The sequence below is a fragment of the Ambystoma mexicanum genome, chromosome 11, assembly GCF_040938575.1.
Source record: "Ambystoma mexicanum isolate Mex_15411 chromosome 11, UKY_AmexF1_1, whole genome shotgun sequence".
In the NCBI taxonomy this organism is placed as follows: Eukaryota; Metazoa; Chordata; class Amphibia; order Caudata; family Ambystomatidae; genus Ambystoma; species Ambystoma mexicanum.
In genome coordinates this window covers 1257043621-1257065782 of record NC_090934.1, presented here as the reverse complement: position 1 = coordinate 1257065782, position 22162 = coordinate 1257043621, and the positions used below count along the sequence as shown (strand labels likewise).

General features: G+C 45.8%; 1 protein-coding gene across 1 annotated transcript in view; it reads left to right on the top strand.

Annotated features, from left to right (window-relative positions):
* Nucleotides 1-22162, top strand: part of SNX1 (sorting nexin 1) — a 1264276-nt gene that overhangs the window by 607362 nt on the left and 634752 nt on the right. Inside the window, exon 8 of the mRNA XM_069624696.1 lies at nucleotides 8863-8938. Coding sequence (XP_069480797.1) covers nucleotides 8863-8938 — 76 coding nt within the window. The remainder of the gene's footprint in view (nucleotides 1-8862; nucleotides 8939-22162) is intronic.

The window sequence follows — 22162 nt, the reverse complement described above, 5'->3', positions numbered from 1 at the left end:
TCTCCCACAAGAGATCGAGTTTAGAGCAGTACATTTCTGTGGAGTGGCTGCGTACGTTCCCCCACCTGCTGCTATAATTGAAGGCGATCTGCACCGCCAAATGGGATATTTTTCACAGGATACTGTCGGTGGCCAGAGGAGCTCATGAGACTCACGTCCACCGAGCTCGCATGTAGGCCACGCTTCCCAATCTCTGACATCTTGGGGGCGGACAAAATGACTGCACTTTCTGAGGGTAGATATGGCAAATGTGTCCATCTGGAATCCCTTCATTGACTTTGCGGAAAACCGCCCAGCAATTGTGGTCAAACCACCAATTATGCAACACTTCTCCTTGTTGTATTGATGCTTGTTTGGAAGCGGATGTCAAAGTTGAAAGAGCCTAAAGTGCTGTGCTGTGGTGCGGTGGGTCTCTTCAGTTAATGTATTTCTCCGGTTGGGCAGAACATATGGCACTTTGTAGACAGTCATTTTGTGTCTTTGAAATGTGATACCTTTATTTGTGCATACGTCATTTCCCACAGTATGTTAAAAGATTTTTGAGGAGAAAAAATGGTGTCTGCATTGGAGGAAAGCAGAGAAACAGAATGCAAGGAGGAAGCTGAACAGAGGAAAAAGGCAGTAGCCTGGGAGCAGACTGTGCTGGAGGAAGCAGGTGCTTTCAGACTGCCGCTCGCAAGCAGTACCTATTGTCGTGACGCAAGGCCACAGAGGACACAGCAGGCACCGTAGGAGAGCCGCAACAGCAGAGCTACCGGGAGCGTGGTGATGTCCAGAAGCAGCAGGCTTACGGGTGGGTGAATGCAGAGCTGACTGGAGGGCTGGGAGCTGGTCTGCAGAGCGGGAAATGCTGTGACATGAAAGCTTCACCACAGCAACCAGCCACGGGTCGGGAACGATACCAGACACTGATGAGTCTGCCCAGAGATGTTGGGGAACCTTAGGTGTACCGACAGGCATGTGACCAATTAAGAACTCATTTTGAATACCAACGAAGTAGAAAACAGAGACAGATATTACCCGAATCTTCATGTACAAGTTCTCAATAAGGTGAAGGTTGGATCAAGTGTTGCCACAAGCCAATTAATACTAGTGAAGGAGTTGAAAGACAGAACCTGAACAGGTCTCCATTTAAATGAGATATCAATGTGGGGAAAGTCAGAACAAGTATCTCAAGCCAAGGAAATATAGACAGTGAAGGAATACCACTGTGCTATACTGAAATACAGTGAGAACATTAAAGAAGCCCTGGTGAAGGATGCACATCAAGCAGTGAGCATTTGGGCGGGGGCAGGGGGAGGAAGAGACCAGGCAGAGAAGCATACCAGGGGGTCTACAAGCCCCAGAAAGGGATTCCTGGCAGGGCAGTACACCAGGCAATCCATTTGAAATACACAGAGGAATAAGACGTTGTTGGCAGATACCTGTTAATTCGGCGGTAGGGTATGAACGGTGCCGGTGCCTTACCGGCAGCGTTCACACCGTACCGCTAACATTATAATGAGGCCCAATGTCCCGTATAACCTCAAAACCTTAGTCATACTTTCTCGAGAAAACAACCGCAAACACAGATATGTGCAAATTATTGCCTGATCTCCAACCACCCTTTTTGAAGTCGAGCTCCTTGGGAAAGTGGTCACTGGCCAAATGTAGGCCTACAGAGAAAGACCCTTCCTACTGCACAGCCTTCAGGGTTTCTCTAGGCCCTCAAGAAGAGTGAAAACCACCATGTGCCACATCAGGTAAGAATTGCCAAAAGTCTTGGATCTACAAGGCCTCTGTGGCCTATGGTACCATTGGGCCCAATGTTCTCATCCAATGCTTGGAACATGAAATGGGAATTTATTTTCAGCCCTACCGTGCCCTGTTAGATGACCTTCCCTAGCCCTAGCCCTATTTAATCTTGAAAATAACCACTCCAGCATCGAGAACCTGTCCAGTCTCATACAGACCCAAGGCTACCTGTGTACTAGCTGCCTTTGCTTTAACAGGGACAAAACAGATGTTTATAAGTGGGGTGCCGAAATCTCATAACTTCCATCATCTGGTGGTCCTCCTACGCCAACTTCGATGTTCAAGAAATGCAGGGTTACCCGTCAGTCCGAACTTGCGCTCTCCCCCCAGATAAACCCCACTCAGAAAGGGGCCCACGGCTACCTGCACGGTATGCATTATCCTACCTTTCTCAGACTTCCGAAACACAGTTGAGATGGTAGTCTTATCCATATTGGTCGACTGCAACAGTCTCTCTTGGTGTTCCAAAAACCGACAACTACAGCTGGTCCAGAAGAGGGCTTAAAAAGAAGAGTTCACATCTCCCCAGGCCTCTTAACGATGGAACAAAGGATCAAGTTAAATCTTCTGTGCTGTCTATTTTGCCATCCGGTGTATTGGTACCACCTACTTGGCCAACGAACGGAAGTCCGTATGCCCCCCAAGAAACTTGAGATACTCAGAGATCAACCTTCTTACAATAGCTAAATGCAAGTGCAGAGACGAAATCAGATCTGGTGTGGTCTTCCCGATTGCCTGTTACAACCTCACCCTGAACTCCGATTTCAGAGAAACCTCTTTCACTTTAGGAAAGATACAGCCCTCCTTTTCCCGAATGTTTTCCCCTCTTAATCTATCCCCTTCTGTTAATGAGACGTATGCACAACACTGTGGCGAGGCCTGTGTAACCATCTAACAAAGGTAGAAAAAAGTGTTTATCATCAAAAGGAAAGACCTGACTATCTAATGTCGTAGCTGGGGAAGTGAGGAAGGCTGGTAGTGAAGTACAGTTATTCCCCACAGTTCGCTTCAAAGAACGCACCTCTCTGGTATGCTAACAAATATATTCTAAAATTACACACACAAATTTGATTCGGTTAAATGAATACTTTGGGGTAAACTTAAAGGCGTAATGACAGTGTATCGAAACAGTAATGGTCAGCTAAGTCGCAATCCACTCCTTAACTACATGTGTTGTTTACTACTCGATAGTAGGGGCAGTAAAGGACTAAGGAGTGGGAAGAAAATGGAACCAAGGGCACAGAATAATAATACACTCAGTTCTATTTAGGACGCATAAAGCCACCTCAAAAAGCAATTGCTGTAATTCCTTAATCTCTAGTCCACAGTAGCATTCATGATACGATTGCACACCATACACAAAATACTACACCTAGAAAGAGAAAAAGCTGTTAATACTTGAGCATCTAAGCCCTAAGTCCCCCAAACATCATGATACAATTGGGTGGATAGTACCAGACCAATTAAGTCACATTATACTCGTAGAAATACAAAGATACAAAAGTAACCATAAGTTTCACATAGTAGCAAGACATTTTCATAGACAAAAGTGTAGTGTAAGACTTTAAAATGTGTTTACAATTAGCGGTGCACGCTAACCTTAAACACATGGGCCACCCAGAAAAAATTTCAAAGTGCAGGAAAGTACCCTCAAATGAAATTCGTGTAAGTTCAAAAGCTCTCCATAGAACTCAACAGGACAAAGACAAAGTCTTTAGGCACACCTGCGATTATAGGGAAAAGTTATGAAAGTCCTTTTGTCCCACAGGTGTGGAGAAGGCAATAACCCAATCGAGGGTATGCTAACGGAGGCCCTCTTGAAGAGCTCCAGTGCCATATTTGAGACCCAGAATTTCTACAATTCCTACAATTCCTATAAAGGAGAGCTGCAAAGCCGGATTCAAGCTACTGGAAACTTATGGCAAAACTCAGTAGAAGGGGAACATGCAGAAACCCTCGACCACACAGACAAACAATGAAGGCACCCCGGGAAGGTCCCATTGGACAGCTGGGATGGGGTGGTGGTGTTTCACAACCCTTCTAGATGTCAGCCTTTTACCACAAGGCAAATGATGAAGGATTTAATTCAGGAAGACCGCTGGAAAATTCAAAAACTGTTCCAACACTGGGTTCCTAGCCCATTGACTTGGAGCACCAATGGGGAGGATGATGACAGCTCAGGATGAACGTCCAGCAGCCAAAAAAAAAACAAATGCTGAGCGAAGGGTATCGATACAGGATACAGCCAGTATGACCAGACCTATACCGAAAATTGCAACAGACACTTCTTTATGGCAACATCCTCCTGCAGTTAAACCTGCAGAATTGAGGCCCACTTGGGGTCTACTTCAATATACCCAAATATTCATGGGATGGCTTAAACCAGCCCTTCAATCGCACTCGCAAAGATTTAGATGGGCATCCAATCGGGCTGGTCCTAAAAACTGCCGAGCACTAAGGTCTAACCACATAGTATGTGTATTATCCTGTCTAGGACTAGAGACTGCTCTAAGCCAGTCTAAACCACTATGTAGGGTGCAGGGCTCTGCTCACAGTGGGCTCATGTTTGCACAACAACCATTTTACGCCTGCATTTTCTCAAACCCAGGGAAAGGGCCAAGAACAAAATAGCTGAGACAGTTCAAAATAATATGAAGTACCTCAAAGGCTACCAAAAGGGTTTGCTGAGCTACTGATGTGGTAAATCTGCTTGCTTCCGTATGAACTCAAAATTAAATTATAGCTGCCATCAACCTACTCTCTAAAACCAAAGTAGGGTGATATATTCACCCTAGGGCTGAAATGAAGTGCGCAAAAAGGACAGTTGTCCTAAGTGTCTTATATTATTGGATATTTATACTGTTCCCATCACAACTATTGTGGTCTTTCTATTCTAGCCTCCCCATCTCCCGCCACGTTGTTGCTTGGGGATTCCTCCCATAGTGTTCAATACCCCTGTCCCATTTCCTTCATTTACCTATCCCCATCTAGGTACCCTCTGAAGTAGGACACCCTTGCCCAGCCCCTCCGAGGGCCTAGTTTGTGTAGTCGCTAGTCTTCCTGACAAGTGTTGTGGCACCACCTACTACGCCACTATTATCACTTTTTTGTGCTTCTTCTGTTCTTTGCCCTGACTTTGTGTTGTCTATAGTTCTGATTACTTGATCACCATAGGGCGTGTCCAGGTCCTCCACCGCCCTCCTGCGCTTAGCAATCCCCTTATCTTCTGCATTCATTACTATTTGCCTTTCCCACTCCCAACAGGACTTGTGCAATGTTTACTTGCAGGCACCACTTGTTTGCCATTTTGTGACGAGTTAAACAAAAAGGCTGTTATAAGGTTAACACGCTAGAACTACTAATTTGCCCTTTTTAAATGGGGAAGACCAAACTAAAAATACCTCTTTAGGGTGCATACTATTCATCATCTTCTCAGAATATGGATAGTTTTTCAAAGGACTATCTACATGTACACTTGCGTGTGTGTGTGTGTGTGTGTTTTTTTTTTTTTTTGCACATCTTTGTTACTTAGAGATTTTTACAACTGCTACTATTTGATGTTTTATCTGTATTGTAGAAAAAGGAAATTGACACTTTTTTGAATTTCGGTAACCTTGTTCACATACTGGTATATACAACTTTGCTGATAACTTCCCAATCTCTTGATGGCAGCTCTGCTTTCATATTTAGGGATATGAGGTAATTTAGAGATGTAAAATCTGTTTCTGTTTACAGCTTGTTTTTCACATCATTCCTTTCCCCATCTGGTTTGGCTATATCTTGGATCAGCCATTTAAGTTCTGTGTCTGAGTGGTTAATTTCTTGAACATGGCTGACCATTGTGTCTTGTCCTAATTCTTGATAAATGTTCGCCAAGCTGTATTGTTACTGCCCGCCTCGATTTGCTTATATAAGCCTTATCCTAGGGAAACGATGCAATAAATGTGATTTGTTGTAAGACAGTTTGTCTGGTGTAACGGTTTCCAGGTTTAGTTCTTCCTGATATTGAAAAGTCTGTTTTTTTAGTCAAAATGAGCAAGAATGGATGATAATTCCCCACTGGCTGTAATTGAGGTATTTCTCAATTTATTCAATGAAAATGTACCGGTCAGTTAATGTTATTGCTCACGTTGAAGGAAAATAAGGGGAGTTGATCAGTCTGGACAATGTTCTGTTAAGTTCCAGTTTCTCTGCATTGATTTACTTCTATTGTGGCTATATTGAGAAAACATTGACACAAACACACTAATCTCTGTGGCCCATTACCTTTTTTAGTTGGAAAGATCAAATGATTTCTCCAACAATACCACAAACATTCCATTGCGTGCTTTACCAATATTCATGGTTTACAACATAATACAAGCTGATTTGGCAGAGCCTCAACCTCCATAAAATAGTCTGAGCCAGAACAATGTAAGGAATTGTTCACATGGTCTCTGATTTCAGATATTTACTTTTATAATGTAGAGCTATATAGCATATACCTTCTCTATATTTTGACTTTTTTCACTAAACCTATCCCCATTGTCAATTAAAAATGTATGCAGATGTTTTGTGAAAGTCAACTTGTTTTCGAGTGGTAGGTCATCCTCATAGGGCCAGTATTTAGGAATATTATATAATGCAGGAATAATGCATGTTACTAGAAAAACCTCTGAGGGATCAAAATATGACACTGACACTAGTCAGTGTGTTTAATTACACCTCTTCTGTCTTAAAGGTAGTAATTGGTTTCCCAGGTTCCAACAGTGATCCACATGCTGATATTCCGCATCTTTTGGATGTGTCCTTTAAGAAGCGTAAAAGAAGGGAATTCTGAGTTTCACGGTTGAGGAACGAATAGTCGTCATTATTGATACCAGCATCCTGTTCACTTGGCCAATCTCGAGTTAGTCTCGAGTTTCCATGAATGACTGTGAGCGCAAAACTCTATATTTACTATGAAATGAGTCACATTAGAGCAATGTGGTGTTACGCTCACCTGGACCCCACAGGGGTGTCGATCGGACCCGGACAGCTGCGGTCTCCGTCAACGTGATGTGTAGTGCAGAGATGACTGTCTGGACTGGCCTGCCTAGTCTTGTCTGCTGGACCCGAAGAAGTATTTTCCTGCAAGTGGAGACAGGGATTAGCCACCTGTGGGTTTTAGTGATGGCCCCCCAACTGTTCTCGCTCTCCCCCACTAATCACCTCCGATATCCCCTTAGTAACCTCACCTTAGGTTTGTAAAAGATGAGCTCTCCATCCTGCGTGTCTTGCAGGGGCGCGTAGATACCAGTTACTTCACTGGTTTGAAGGCGTTGGGAGAGTTCCGGTAAGCATTGACTCTGAAGTCCCAGGCGGGATTGGTAAGTATCAAGTTCAAAGAGTTCAATGTGCCCGATGTTCACTCTTGTCCCCTTCCTTCCTTAAGTTGCAACTGAGTTTGTGAGAAGGTCGTCTCGTAGCTGCTGCTGGCGTTCAGGTAAGAGTCTGTGTTACCCAACGCTGTCCGGTAACTATTGCATGCGTTAACGTGTTTTTCTCCCTCTTTACAGATGCGGCATATGAGGATATGGAGAATAATACTGCCGGTGGTAAATCGGGTAAGTCTATGATGGTAAGAGCTATTTGTTGATTCCCTTGGCTCACCTTGTTGTTCTTGTGCCCCTAGGTGCCGGAGTACGGCGAAGAAATGATGGAGACAGTGCCGGATCGAAAGATGCTGTGAGAACTGGTGAGTATGGCGCCGTGCTGGAGCTGGCGAAGCGACGTGTGCAGGACTGATGTACTTTCCAGGTCGGGAGATGAAATGGATCCGGAATCAGGTGAGGAATTTTAAATAAGTTCGTTTTCTAACCTTGTCCTTTTCTTCCTCTTTATTCTAGGAGCTCCGGATTCGAGGCGGGCGTGGCAGAAGACTGGATGCTGGCTGCAGGCACGCGGGCGTGCAGAAGACTGGATGCTGGCTGCAGGCACGGTGAGAGTCACGCTGCTGGATGCAGAATAACACGAAGCATGTGTGCTGTTCGGGCGTGGTTTAAATAGCCTCCAAAGTAGTCCCAGGAAAGAAGTTCCCCAGGACCACACCCGAGTAAAAAATAGTCCTTGTAGTAAAATAGTCCCATCCAGGCCTCACATTGGCTTGGATTTATTTGCAGCATGGTCTGCATGAGGTAAGTAATGTCTATCAGCGTGGCGCCTGTGGCGCCAGGACTGATTTTGATTATGAGCCTGGTGCCTACAGCGTCAGGACTGAACCCAGACAGCCCCTAGCTGGGGCTGCTCGGGTTTTTGTAAATGTCTGGATGCCTGCTCCCGGGGCTGATGGGCTTGATCCGGATGCCCGGGGGTAGGCATCATGACATGTGGCCATAGAAGTCCATTAGGACATGCCCAACCCATGTCTTTGTCTGCTGTTTTTAAATTGTTTTGATTTGTCTCTAAAAGGTCTATTTTAACAACTCTTGTGTTTTATTACATGGCTTGTATTTCAATCTCTCCAAAATCTTTGAGTTCTGTAATTAATTTGTTTTTGAAAACCACAGTTCAGGAGGCAATTTTTTGTCTGATGGCGTGAAGATTGTCTTTTGGTTTGTCCTTCTGTATTAATATCTGTTCATAAATGCAAGATTCAGATTTGTAGGTAAACCTTGTGAAAGAATGCGAAATCTCTGGCTCTGCCTGTGACCAGACCAATTGTCAACCTTTATGTACTGTACCAGAGAAATTTCTGTTTACAGAGGGTTGAGGGGTCATGTTGAATGAGACATCCATCCCAGATATGCTATGCACATGGTTTGAAAGATCGTGGGGTTCCCTTGGTTTGGGAATAACAAGTTTGTTGCCAATTGGACTTGTCTTTCATCTTAGAAAGGAGAAGCCAAAGAGTCATCTGTGTGAACGATGCATCCTTAATTTATTTTCATACTCGTCAGTAAGTTAAGTTAGATTTTGGGGACTATAAAAATGAACATCTATGGCAATTGTTTCAAAATGAATCTACATAAGTAATAAATAGAAAGAGCATACAGGTTTAAGCAGGACAGAGACATTGATTTGATTGAAATGTTTTCTTTTAATCTCCAGGTACCTTCAGAGAATAGTTGTGCATCCCACCTTGCTGCAAGATCCAGAAGTGAGGGAGTTTTTAGAAAAAGATGAGGTTTGTACTGATTCTCTTGTTATATTGGTCATTGCAGAGTGTTGTAATACACTGTTGTGTGAAGAATTGAAAGTGCTTTTCCGCAGCCAAGGCACTTTCTGCAGATAATTGACTGAACTTCATCAACCTGTTGCGTCTAAATTGCAGGTCATGGGATATACAAGATGTGTGCTGATTTTGTTTTTTTTGTGAACCAAAACATTCCTTGCAAAGGTAAAACAAAATTTCACAAATGAGCTACAGACAGCTGACTCGCATGCTCTGCTTATGCCATGGCAAACGGTTTAACCCCTTAAATGCTAGGCTATTTTTCCTTTTTTTTTATAGCACATGCTTGTACGAAATGGAAGAGGATGGTAGGAAAGCTTTATGGGAACACAGAAAAGCACACATTTCTGAAAAGTAGACACAATTTAAAGTTCATGAAGGGGTCATTTGCGCAGGCCGGGCAACAACTATGTACCTAAAATTCCCATAGTTTGGGGGGGAAACGTTGGAAAAATTACAACCGACTCTTCTAGTTGGGCAATTCGAAAAATGTGTGATGTTTCACAAAACAAGCATTACCACGAGCCAAAAACTGAGCCATGGTACACAGGATTTATATGCTGATGGCCTAAACCAGTGTACTTGGCATTTGAAAATAAGGGAAAATAATGAGGTGAAGAATGGCAACCATACATTTTTGAAGGAGCACAGGCAGACCTTTTGAAGCATAGGTGACTTGCGCAGGTTACAAAAGCATACATTGCCTAAAGCAGCGACTAAATGTAGGTCACATTTGGGAAATTAAAGGGTGGTGTAACACAGTGCATTAGGAAATGTATGAAAACGTTATCAAAACCAAGAGAAAACAAATCATGTCCTACCTTCCTACCTTCCCACATTCCCACAGGTATCCTGACGAAAACGGTACCTCACATGGGGATGCATGCACTGACCTGGGCGCAAATGGAAAAGGCTACACCACTGGTACATCAAACACCCTGGGAAGACCACATTTTTACTCTATTTGGGCTTGTGGATAAGCCACAGTTCTGGGCCTTGGGTGTCGCAGCCACCATGGAAAACAGGGAACCCCATGCATTTTTGAAAAGACACGCGTGGGAATCCAACGAGGTCTGACTTGTGTGAATCGCACAACAATTTATTACGCACAAGGCCCGGCAAAGTACAACATGTTGGGGAAAAACACAATTCTGAGATATTTGCAACCAGGAAACCATAAAAACACGTGGGCAACAACGCATGTTCCACCTTCCTAGGTTTCCACATATGTCCTGACGAAGGCCAGACCTCACATGCATTGGTGTGCTCACCTGGGTGGAAACTGGTAAATCATCCGTATGCCAAGTGCTCTGGGAATACAAGAATCACTGTGCATTAGCTACTGCCACCCATTTTACCTCTTCAAGCCCTTTCACAGGCACCTTTGCACACTCACCTCATACATAGAGTGCATAATGCAACAGGGCACCCGTGGTTGGTTTTAGCACAAGAAAAAAGGAACTTGAGCAGTAAAGCCGCATCAAGACACCAACTGCTTTACTGTCCGTTCATACTCTTTTTGTGTCTGCAGTCACTAGCCATCCATTTCAGCAGTCGCACTGCTACCAAATCACCAGCTCCACAGCATCCATATCTGCACACTCCTAGCAAGTGGACATTTTCTCACATGGCAACCTTGTCTCCAGACAATGTCTTTCACACCAACTTCATGTACTCTCATATCATGTGTGTTGAACCAACCATATCTGCAAACATACGCACACTAAATACACATATACTAACATGCTAACCATTTCTCCAGTGGTGGAAAAGGGAATTCACAGCAATCATATCTGCATGGACAGCTCAGCTTTACCTCGCTCAGACACCAATCACATCTGTCATTCTAAAACAAGACATTCCAGTCATACAAAACATGAACTTTAGTTGGAAAAATCATGGCTGGGTGGTACAAGTTATACAAGACACCGCTGCCCTATAGATGGTGTCCAGTTCCCATTTTCGTTTCACTTGGCCCTCAAGGGGAGGGAGCCAAACTGGCGTTTCCATATTTTGAAAGACATGCCTTCAGTGGAGGGAACCGGAATGGTGTTCTCTTCTTGTCCATGTCACGCCTTTAGTGGAGGGAGCTGGACTACCATTGCTTGCCAAGGCACACCTTGAGAGGAGGGAGCCGGAACAGTATTCGCTTCCACGGCACGCCTCCAGTGGAGAGAGCTGGATTATCATTGCTTGCCAGGGCATGGCAAAGGGGAGTGAACCGGAATGGTGTTCTCTTGTTGTTCAAGGCACGCCTCAAGTGGAAGGAGCCGGAATGGCGTTCCTTTCCAAGGCACAACTCGAGTGGAGGGCGCTACACTAGCATTGCCAGGCTAAAGGCAGAGGGCTGGCATGGAAGGGCATTGGGGACAGTACATCTGAGTATCCCTCCTCCTTCCTGGTTTTATACACACCTTACATCTGTATGGTTGTCTTCATGGGTGTGGCGGGAACATAATCAGCAAAGTGTCATTCTTTCAATCTGGCTACATCCTCTACTTCTGCTAAGTAGGGAGTTGGTACATGGACAAAGGTCAGCGAATTTACAACAGCTTTTTCAAAGTTCAGAAATGTCAGTTTGTTTTCTGGAGCAGCTAACCCATATACAACATAAGCATTGTATGTAGCTACGTGCATATGGTCTACTGCCAAGTTGTTGTACCAGATGTGAGACTTGCGTGCTGCATGGTATGGTTCAAGTAATTGGTCTGTTTTATCTACCCCCCACCCCCATGTACCTGTTGTAATCCAGAATACACTTGGACTTCGCAACTTGCTGAGCCTGCCCCTGCACAGTGACAAGTGAAGTACTTTCATGGATAGTACTCAGAATGTGCACATCTCTTCCATCGCAGAATTTTACTGCCAACAGTTCATCACGCTGCAATGCGCCCATGTCCAGATTCTTACAAACAAGTTGTCTGGGGATGACTTTGCGGTTACTGAGGATTATACTGCATGCCAGTGTGCCCACATTGTACAATTCCTTGAACAGTGGTATTGCTCTGTAGAAATTGTCCACATACAAATGGTGACCCTTGTGGAACAATGGTGTGGCAAGATCCCACACAATCTTCTCACTTATCCCTAAATGGGCTGGGCAGCCCGGAGGGTTTATGCACGAGTCTTTTCTGTGTAGACTCTCATGTTGTAGGCATACCCAGTGGTACTTTCACCTAACATGTAAACCTTGATCCCATATCGTGCTCTCTTGCTCGGAATATACTGCTTGAACAGTAGCCAAGCTTTGAACAGTAGATTAATCAATGTATATTTTCTGGCTAGGGACATAAACCTCTGAATATCGCTGTGGAAAGTGCTTGAGTAATAGCTGAATTTTGAATAGCCCATCACAATTTGGTTCAGTTCTTGGTAATGCTGCCGAGTTGTAATTGAAATGCAGCATACGTTGTAGTGCTAGGAAACAATCTCTGCTCATTATTGCATGAAAAACAGGGCTTGCAAATAAAGCTTCAGTAGAACAGTACTGTGAGATGGACTGCTTCTGCACTATTCCCATGAGCGGAGTGAGATGCCAACATTTTCTCATCTTAACACCTGTAGTTGGAACCCAAGAGTGTGCTCTGGAATGGGGTTTCAGATTGGCACCCTTGCTCTGAAAAACTGTTCAGAATACAGATGGGTTTATTTCAGATATGGTTCAGCAAACCAATCGTATAAAAAAAGGTTGAAAAAGTCAATAGGATCAAAACTATCTGTATTCTCTTTGCACCCCAATACTCCAGTGAAAGGTGGCACAACAGGCTGAGCCATTGCTGGAGGCACCCAGTCCGACTCATCAGCCGTGTCATGATCTGTCATTTTCCTCGCAGGTCTTGCATGTTCCCTCAACCTTGCAGGTAAACTTTGTGTGAGAAGTGTCAGACAAGGTGCATGTACTCTGCCTCATCAGATGAGGAGGTGGTACTAGCCTCAACCGAAAACTCACTTCCCGAATCTACTGCATGCTCACCCTCAGAAGCAGATTCTGTTTCAGGTTCTGCATCTGGCTCTGTGCCTTGATCCGACTCTGACTGCATCAGTCATTTGAGAGCCTCTTCACCAGTCTTCTGACGTGAAGCCATGACAACTGTCAACTGCCCAAAGAACAGATAAAGACTGAAACACCAAGTAACTTTGCTTTTCAAAGTAAGAGAACTAGTATAGTAATTGGTCTTCAATTAAATAGACCAAGACCACACAATTGTGCCAAATTGTCCCGAATCTGCTTACAAAATATAACAGCCCTCTAAAATGTAATGTATTTATTTATTCGTATTTCTAAAGCGCACATCAGCCCGTCGGCATCGTGGCGCTGTTACAAATCAGCGTATCTGGTTACAGGAAATCTTAGAAGTTACATAGAAATTAGTAATTTACATAGCAATTTAAGTTGCATAGAAATTGCCAATTACAGTTCAATTGGAGGTACATAGCGGGGATGCAGTTGTATATGTAGGTGCAATGTGTGTGTAGGTGGTATAGTGTTGAAGGTGTGGAGGATGTTCCGATGTGAAAGGCAGGTGAGAAGGTGTGTTGTAGGCTTATACAAATAGTGTAGTTTTGAGGGATTTGTGGGAAACCAGTAGAGAGGGTTCAGCTCTGAGAGCATGGGGGAGTGCATTCCAGAGCTTGGGTGCTATGTAGGGGAAGCTGATTTACTCTCAACACATCAAATAAAAAGGAGAACTAATTTGCTAGCACTCACGTGAAATACAAAAGTATAGCTCACTGCTTACTTACAAGTGATTAGACTGCAACACAAAATCTAAGCAAGATGCCATCTTTACCTATTCATTAGACAAATAAGTGTGGGGAAGAGGATGGAACCTACACTTTTGACAATTCAAAGACACCCACCGTGCGATGAACCTTCACCTCCCCATGGTGTGCAGGTGGGTGGCAAATGCAGCTAAGAAACAACATTGCAATATATTTCTAATTGGGTGAGGTGAAAAGGCAGAGAGGCACTTTACGCAGAAAGTGATGATTGGCGGGGGGGGGGGGGGGGAGTACACGGCAGGCCCATTCAAGAAAATTGCTGTCCCTCTAATCCACAAAACCCCCTGCTCATTCACACAGGGTATGGGGTGGAGGGGGAAGGTCACATGCACTGAGCGACTACAAGGACTAGCAAGTGGAAATAAGCTACAAAATGTGGTGACGCTTCGGAAAGAAATATGCAGCATTGATATATTGAATACATTGGCATTCCACCAAAACAAAGTACAATGCAGTTGCTAACAAGTGAGTCTCACGGTCAACAGATGAAGTCACCATTTTTGCTATCATGCCACACAACCCAATAAGTGCATCATTATTGGGAATTCTACCCCCCACCACCTCACATAACGTCAGGGCAAACTTAATTATGTCCTCAATGAAAACACCTATGCCGCTCTTAGGTAGGTGCACCCTGTTTCTGTGAAACATCAATTCAACTTTGATAAAACCATGGTGAATTGTCTGAATTTGTCATTTGCCTTGGTCAATTTTGCCAGCTCGCTGTGAAGTTTCCTCACTGAGGAGTTGATTGCCTTTTCCTTCCCTGGAGTCCTCCAATCCCTCCTTGGAATCCCTTGAGCCCAATCCACCACAGTGTTTGAGAACCTAAGCAGAATCTGCTCCAGTTGCTCTGTACTCCTCTCTGTCCCAATGAAACCATGTCATTCCCTCCCAGATGTACAAAAATCAAGAATGGAGGTGGAACTTCTCTTTTTGCCCAGGCATCACAGATGACTTCTGAGCTGGTGGTGACTCATTCCCCCGACACCAAACCAGTACAATTACACAGAATCTCTCTGAGACCCAGATGTGCTTGGGCCTGTGCAATGTGCTGCTGCCCTTCGGAGGAAAGAGTGCCCAGCAATCCATACAATCCTCATCCTCTCTAGGAAATGCAAAAAGATAATCTATCATGAATAGGCCCTTCCATTAGCACAGTAAGTGCATTCACACGTCTTTCAACATTCTCAGACACTCACTTCCCCTAATGTTATAATAAGCAATTCACTTGTGAGAGAGCCCTGTGTGCATCACTCCAAGGTTATTATGTAATTGACACCTAGTTTTCAGGGAAAGAGGTGAAGGACACATTGTCAGCTTGTGCCAATGTTATAGTTGTGCTGGAATAATTGTAATCAGTGAAGGTTTCTGTTCCTGTGGCACACTGTGTGTACTTCAAGGTGGTCAGGAGAGTTGCACGTACTACACCGTGATACCGAGGCATCATGCAAGGTAAATGGGAGAGAGATGCTACCAGAAAGGAAGACTTAAGCCTCAGTGACGTCTCAATGGCTAGCATGTCTTGGGGCACTGTACAATATGCATAATTCTCCGACAACCCACCCACTTGCCTTTTTTACACCTCACACTACAGAACACTCCTTACCACCATACACTTCATACAGTACCCCAGGAGCTTCCACCTCCCCGAATGGCGGATCACACAAGTGCAACCACCCTACTACCTTTCCACAACAGCCCAAGCACAAACAATGAAACTGTTCAATACTTTGCACACATTTTGTCAGGGTGACTATTCTGACAGAGGAAATGAGCACCATAGCAAGTGTGCATGTCAAAATAGGCACCCGGAGGAGAAAATGTGTACCAATCATGAGGCATTGATACAATTTAGGACAGTTTAATTGTGAGAGCTTCGCCAGAGCTCAGGGACGGTGGAGAGTGATGTCCCCGGCCTTGGGTGCCTGTCTCTCATTTGGGTTGATGGCCCCCAAACTCTACTGCTGTCCTGGGAGCCCGGCAGAGTCCCTGTCCCTTCCCGGAGGGAAAAGCTTGAACGGCCAATGACAGGCACGCCGCTGGGCTCCCCAAGGACCACCGCTGGGCTTGGGGACGGTCCACCCACATGGGACACAGGCGCCCAAGGCAAGGGACGCCACCTCCAACTGTCCTCCACCTCTGGCTGGGCTGTTGCAGCTTTTACCTCTGGGGAATGATTGGGACACTGCCGGGGCTCCCAGGGACCCCCAATGGACTTTGGGACGGTCAACCCACATGGAAGACAGGCGGCCAAGGCAGCACCGCCGACCATCCTGGAGCTTTTCCCCTCTGGGAAGGGACGTGGACCTTTCCGGGGCTCTAGGACGGCCAACCCACGTGGGAGACAAGCACCCAAGGCTAGGGACATTACATCAGACTGTCCTGGAGATTTGGCTGGCAGCGTTACAGCTTTTCCTTTAGAAGAGGGATGGGGACTCTGCCGGGGGCTCCCTGGGACCACTGCTGAACATAGAGACAGTTGACCCAAATGGCGACCATTCTAATAAAAGGGAAAAGCTCCATTCCAAGTGTCCATTGCATGCTTGGATGAAACGAACATCTGCATTACTAGCACCAACATGTTTGACAAAGTGGTGTCCATTATTATCTTCCCAAAATGCAGTTTGTTTTTATGCTAAGCAGCAGGCATCCTCTATTCAGGGCACACACATCATCATTCTACAATTACCTCTGCACCAGCCATTCCCACCCACACCACTGACACTTCAGTCACAGTCCCGCCCACCGCACTGACAATCTGCCCCCCAATTATAATGTATAATAACGAAAGGACATTTTGTACTACTTTCATAAGACAGCGAAAGCTTCAGCCTGCCACAACTGTAAATGAAACAATATCTGTGGTCAGCCCAGTAAAAACACATCCAAACTTTCATGCTGCTATCTGCAAACCTTTCCCTTCCTTCGGCTAGATAAATGGTACATACCATTTATCTTCCACCAAGGAAGGATAAACTGCAAATTGATGGGAAATGCGGCTGAGGGCAATGGGCATATGGAAACGCCCTCCACCGTGAACATACTTTTCCAGATGGCTTAGTGGCCATTGCTGTTTCCTGGGGTTGGCAAGATGGTGAGCCAAACCTCATATTGCCCTCCCAGGGGAACAGCAATGTTCTGCTGGCATGGGCGTATTTTGTGGCCTGACCCTGTAATTGTGTCCCAGCTGTCTCAGCCCACCAAAATACCTCCCCATGCACAGAGGAGGAATTGGGACGGAACAAGATGGGGCTGGGCTCCGGCAAAAAGTGTCTTGCTGGAGCTCCGTTCCTTGCAGTCAAGAGCCCCCACCACCAACAATCCAGAAACCAGTCCCTCCCACCCACCCACCCCACTGACAATCTGCCCTCCCCCTGTATAATGTACAATGTTGGAAAGAGCAGATTCTCTACTTGCATAGCAAAGGAGAAGCTTCAACATTACTAGACCTGTAGACAAAACAAAAACATTTATTATCTTTGGTCAGCCCAGCAAAAACAAATCCAAAGTATCATGTTCCTATCTTCGCTCACCAGCCCAAGCTCAAAGAATGAAACTGTCTGAAACACTATATCTATTTCTGAGGCTTGTGGATCTGCTTAGATCTCTTGCTATGCATAGGCTGACATCTAATGGTAGTCGGAGCATTACATGATTTGTTTTCGAAACTTGAAAAGGGGCATTGACTGGGCATGTCAGTAATACTATCCCTAGTGTGACGTCCACTGTACCCATGGTCCTTCATGTGTCGATGTCCCTCAGATTTTTTTTTTCCGCCATCGTAGTCGGGCGCTAATTCAGCGTTGCTTCAGGCCAAAAAGTGAATTGTAGACGTATTACTATTCTCTCGCTAACCGCCCATCGCCGGCTGCAAGATCATCTTCAGCGTATTTCGATGGACGGAGCCATCGTTGTGATCCGCTCAACTGACACTGGGCTACAGGCCTCGGCCCATCACAGTAGGGGGAGGACATACTTTCTTCCCCTGCAGAGAATGCCTAATATGTTCCCCTCCTTTCCTAATAATCGCTGTGCTGCCTTTTCCAACTAACATGGAAAATACTGTTCTGTCCATCCTGCAACAGGAAGTACCCCTAGAAAGACGCACACAAGGTGTGTAACCACTGTCTCCGAAGGGACCACTCCGAAAGGACCTGCAAATCATGCAAGCTCTTTCACCCTTAAACTCTAAAGGACCGTAGACCGAAACGCTGGGATGCTCACGCCATGCAGGCCGAGGCCTCCATTTACATGGAGGCAGCATCCAGTGATGGCAGCGTCGTTGTCCTAAGTGAGGCAGAGGGTGATCAGGATTCGACAGATTCACACGTGCAAGTTCCTTACTCCATTAAGCAGGCCGACGGTCCTGTTGCAGGGACTAAACCTGCGGCTCAGGCACACACCCTTTACGCCACACTAAACACGTATCCCACAGCCGACCGTCTACAATCCTCGTCATACCATCTATTTTTGATGACCGCATGTTTTTTCACAGCCGATCTAGGGAGGGTAACATGTGGGTTAGTAACATTAACCAATTTATCAAATTCTTTCATAACCTCCGAGTCAGAAATCCCCGCCTCACAGATGTTCTCAATGCTCAGGAGAGCAGCCGCATAAATATTAGGTTTTATGTCCAACTCCAATACTCTTGCCCATTTTATCGTTCTATGGGCATACCCAGTCACCATGATAGCATTGGAGGTGATATAAACTTCCCGTATGGGAAGACTATTCTAGAGGTGAGTGAGGGAGATGACGAATGGGTTGTGGTCACTCTCACTACGTTCAAAAACCCCAAAATCAGTGACAGGCCAGTTACGAGCAGACCCCAAGACGTAATCAATCAGGCTCGACTTATTTGGTCCAATATACGTATTTTGCCAGCCGGTTGATCATTATCTAGGCGACCATTACAAGCTCTCCCCTCAAGAAGGCTCAAAACATGTGCTGTATTTTATTTATTTATTGCATTTATTGATAGCGCCCAAGACCCATATAATGGCGCTAGGGGTTACAGAATATTCAGTACATTAGAGAGACCGTACCAACATGGTATCGTAAGGTAGTTATCATGCAGATATATAAAAGTACAGGGAGAGCCTTTATAATCAATCCTACTTGTTGAACAGAAACGTTTTGATGTTTTTGCGGAAGGACATGTTGGAGGGGGTATTCTTTGCAGTTTGGAGGTAGCATGTTCCAGAGGGTGGGAGCAATGACTGAAGCTAGTTCCTCCTGGTCTTTTTTGAGCAAATCTTGGGGTATTTACTAAGGTAGAGGCGGAAGAGCGCAGGCTACATACGATGGGATTTTATTTTAGATGAGTTGGGTGAGGTAGGATGGGGTAGTGTGTTGTGTAGGCATCAGTGAGTGATGGAAAGGATTTTAAACTCAATGCAAGCCTGGACTGGAAGCCAGTGGGGTTTGCGTCTCACATTGGAGATGTGGTCAGATAGTTTCATCCCCCACACCGCTCTAAGGGCATTGTTTTGGATTAGCTGCAGCTTTATCACTTTTGTGCGGAGGTACCTGCAAGGATGGCATTGCAGTAGTCCTGTTTGCTACCTATGAGGGCTCTGGCCAGTGTAAGGCAGTTTTCGCTGGTGAGGAATTTCCTAGATCAGTTGAAACATTTTGTTTAGTAGGCAGCGGATGAGGCAACAGCATTGGTGTATTTATGCATGTTTAGCTCGGCGCCAAGGTAGACCCCTGGTGTTTTGACATGGGTGGAAACGGGGGTAATGTTGCCGTCGATGTGGAAGTTTGTGAAGGCAGGGTCAGGGTGTTTGAGCCGATGTGGAGAGCCAACAATGATTAGTTCTGTCTTATCATTGAAGCAGAGGTGGTGGTTAGCCATCCAGTTGCCGGTGAGTTTGAGGTGGACCTGCATGTCATCCGCGAAGTTGGTGTAGGGGATATTTAGTTTATCCAGCTGGTCGAAGAGTGGCTTGGTGTGCATGTTGTAGAGTGTGGGCGAGAGGTGTATGGGAGGATTGGTCCAAGAGACCCCCCTCCCCTGCACCCTCTCCCCCGGTGAAGTCAATGGCTCGTCAGGGGTTCCCCCTGCCACCAGGGCCCAGGTGGTGGGTGGGCCACTGGCTGAAGACATTGACCAAGCATGCTGAATTTAGCTAGGCCCTGGAAACCATTTTGTGAAATAAAGATGGTTTGAGCCCTGTGCACCGCAGCGCGGCCCCCACCCTTGGAGAGTTTCAATTATCCCTGTGGCCGCAGCTCTCTGGCAGATCCGCTGAGAGCCCGTTCCCACGAACAGACGGACATGAGCTAGTGTTAGATACCAACACTAACATTTCACCTTCCGCAGTGTATCGATGTTTCCAGTATGACCCGGCCAACAGGGCTGGGGTGGAAAAGAACTGTAAAATGGTCCCCTGACAAAAGCAGAGGCCCCAAATACTAATGAGCAAACCACCTGTGATGAAACTTTTCTCTCCACGACCTCTCTGATTAAAAACCTGTAACCTCCATGAAGATGGCAGAATGTGTGCTTATATGACATTCGAGATGAAGCACCCACATCCCTGTAGATATGCGCAAATAGTAAAAGTGTCCCGGGGGTTTTTCATGTTTTGTGTTTCACCAAGAAGACTGCACCCCAAGGTCCCATGCCATAACTGAACTAATGCTGCTAGAGTGCAAGGGAAGACAAATGCAACCCTATTGAGAGCTCACGTAAGGGGCGCATGAAAATGCACCATATGTATGTCCAAGCTCACCATGTGTCACTGCCGTCAGTCTTATTGGCGGGTTGTTCCTGCGCGCTCCACCAACCTTAATACTACCTCACTTACCGCACATGTATAAACATAATAACAAAATGATTGTATGCGTTAAATACTTAGCGTATAAGTAACACGGTCAAAATAGCCATGTGAAAGGCACTAACAATGTCAAAAAACGTGAGTTTTGAAAAGACTCAATGAGTATTGCATATTATGTGTATGTTTATGCCTCTTCCACCTAAATCTGCAACACACGAGGAAAATACCTTTGTGAGCACATGCAAGGCCATTCCCCCTTTTTCTCCCATTGAAGCCTGCCAGACGAAAAAGCAGAGGCCTATGCCGCGCTGTTCCACCTCACCCATTTCGGCTGGAGCCACTTCAAGCATTCACATTCCCCCGCAGCACCCAAGACCGCGGCCTGCCACCTGAATTATTTACAACCCAGCAGTAAACCCCGGCCTAAAAACATAGATCCAAAGGCACCCTTTCTTAGGCCCCACGACCCACCGGCTCACCTTAGGTTAATGGCCCCTGTAAAATTAGGACACCCAATATTATGGCAACACTACAGGAACACATCCATAATGACTCCTAACAAGACATAACGCGGACCGCCTGTCCCATGCCCCGAGACCCAACCTCGCGACCTATGATACCCGGTCAACAGGATGATGGTAACCATGTATTGATGTATCGCCAAAAGACCCCACTCTAGGTGCATTCCTCCTGTGTTGCATTAACCTGTAGAATAACCTATTGGAAGATTTACCAGGGAAGATAATATTGCAATGTTGAATGACTGCGGTGTGCGTGGCCCTAGTGCAGAAAGTTAGGAAAGACATTCATCACTGACACTGGTCACGGCTGGCACAACAACACCGCCCGGATGAGCCCAGCTGACCTGCCCGGCCCAGCCCAACCCACGAGGGTAACCAGTGACGTCCACCAACCACGGCAAACCACATCGCAGCAGCACCTATGTTAGTCGTCGCCACCCAATCCCCACAAGCTTGTGCCCCCTATAGCATGTAGGTTCTTATGATGCTTTTTGTAAATATATACGCCTGTCTTTACTATTGTCAGACAGAGCGCTCTCGGAGTTTGCAGAGTTCTTTGCATGCCCTATCCTGATTGATAAACTCCCATTTAAGCTCACCCGCACTTTGTCCTGGCCTTATTCCCATCCTGGGAGAGTCCATTATTGTCTCTCATTGTGGGGAGGATCGTGCTATCTGGGGGACGCTCGCCTTCAGAGGCAGGATCCTTTGGGGCCACTGCAGATTTGGACCCTGCGAAGACTCTCGAGGTTTGTTCGCTTAGGAAGGACTTCATCCAGTCGGCTGCTTCATCCGAGAGGTTTAACGAATTTGTGAGGTGGTGGCAGAGGATGTCCTGATCAATGAGGTTAAAGGCAGCCGAGAGGTCGAGTAGGAGGATTGCTAGGTCTCCAGTGTCACGGATGTAATCAAGCATGATTTTTAGATAGAGGGCAGATTCAGTGCTGTCTGGGCCTAAAGCTGTATTGTCTGGTGCCAGGTATGTTTGTATGTAAATGGGTTTGGAGTTGGGAGTAGGCGGTGCGGTTGAGGATTTTCCAGAGATGGGGCACGGTTGTGATGCAGCGGTAGTTGGTGGGAAGGGT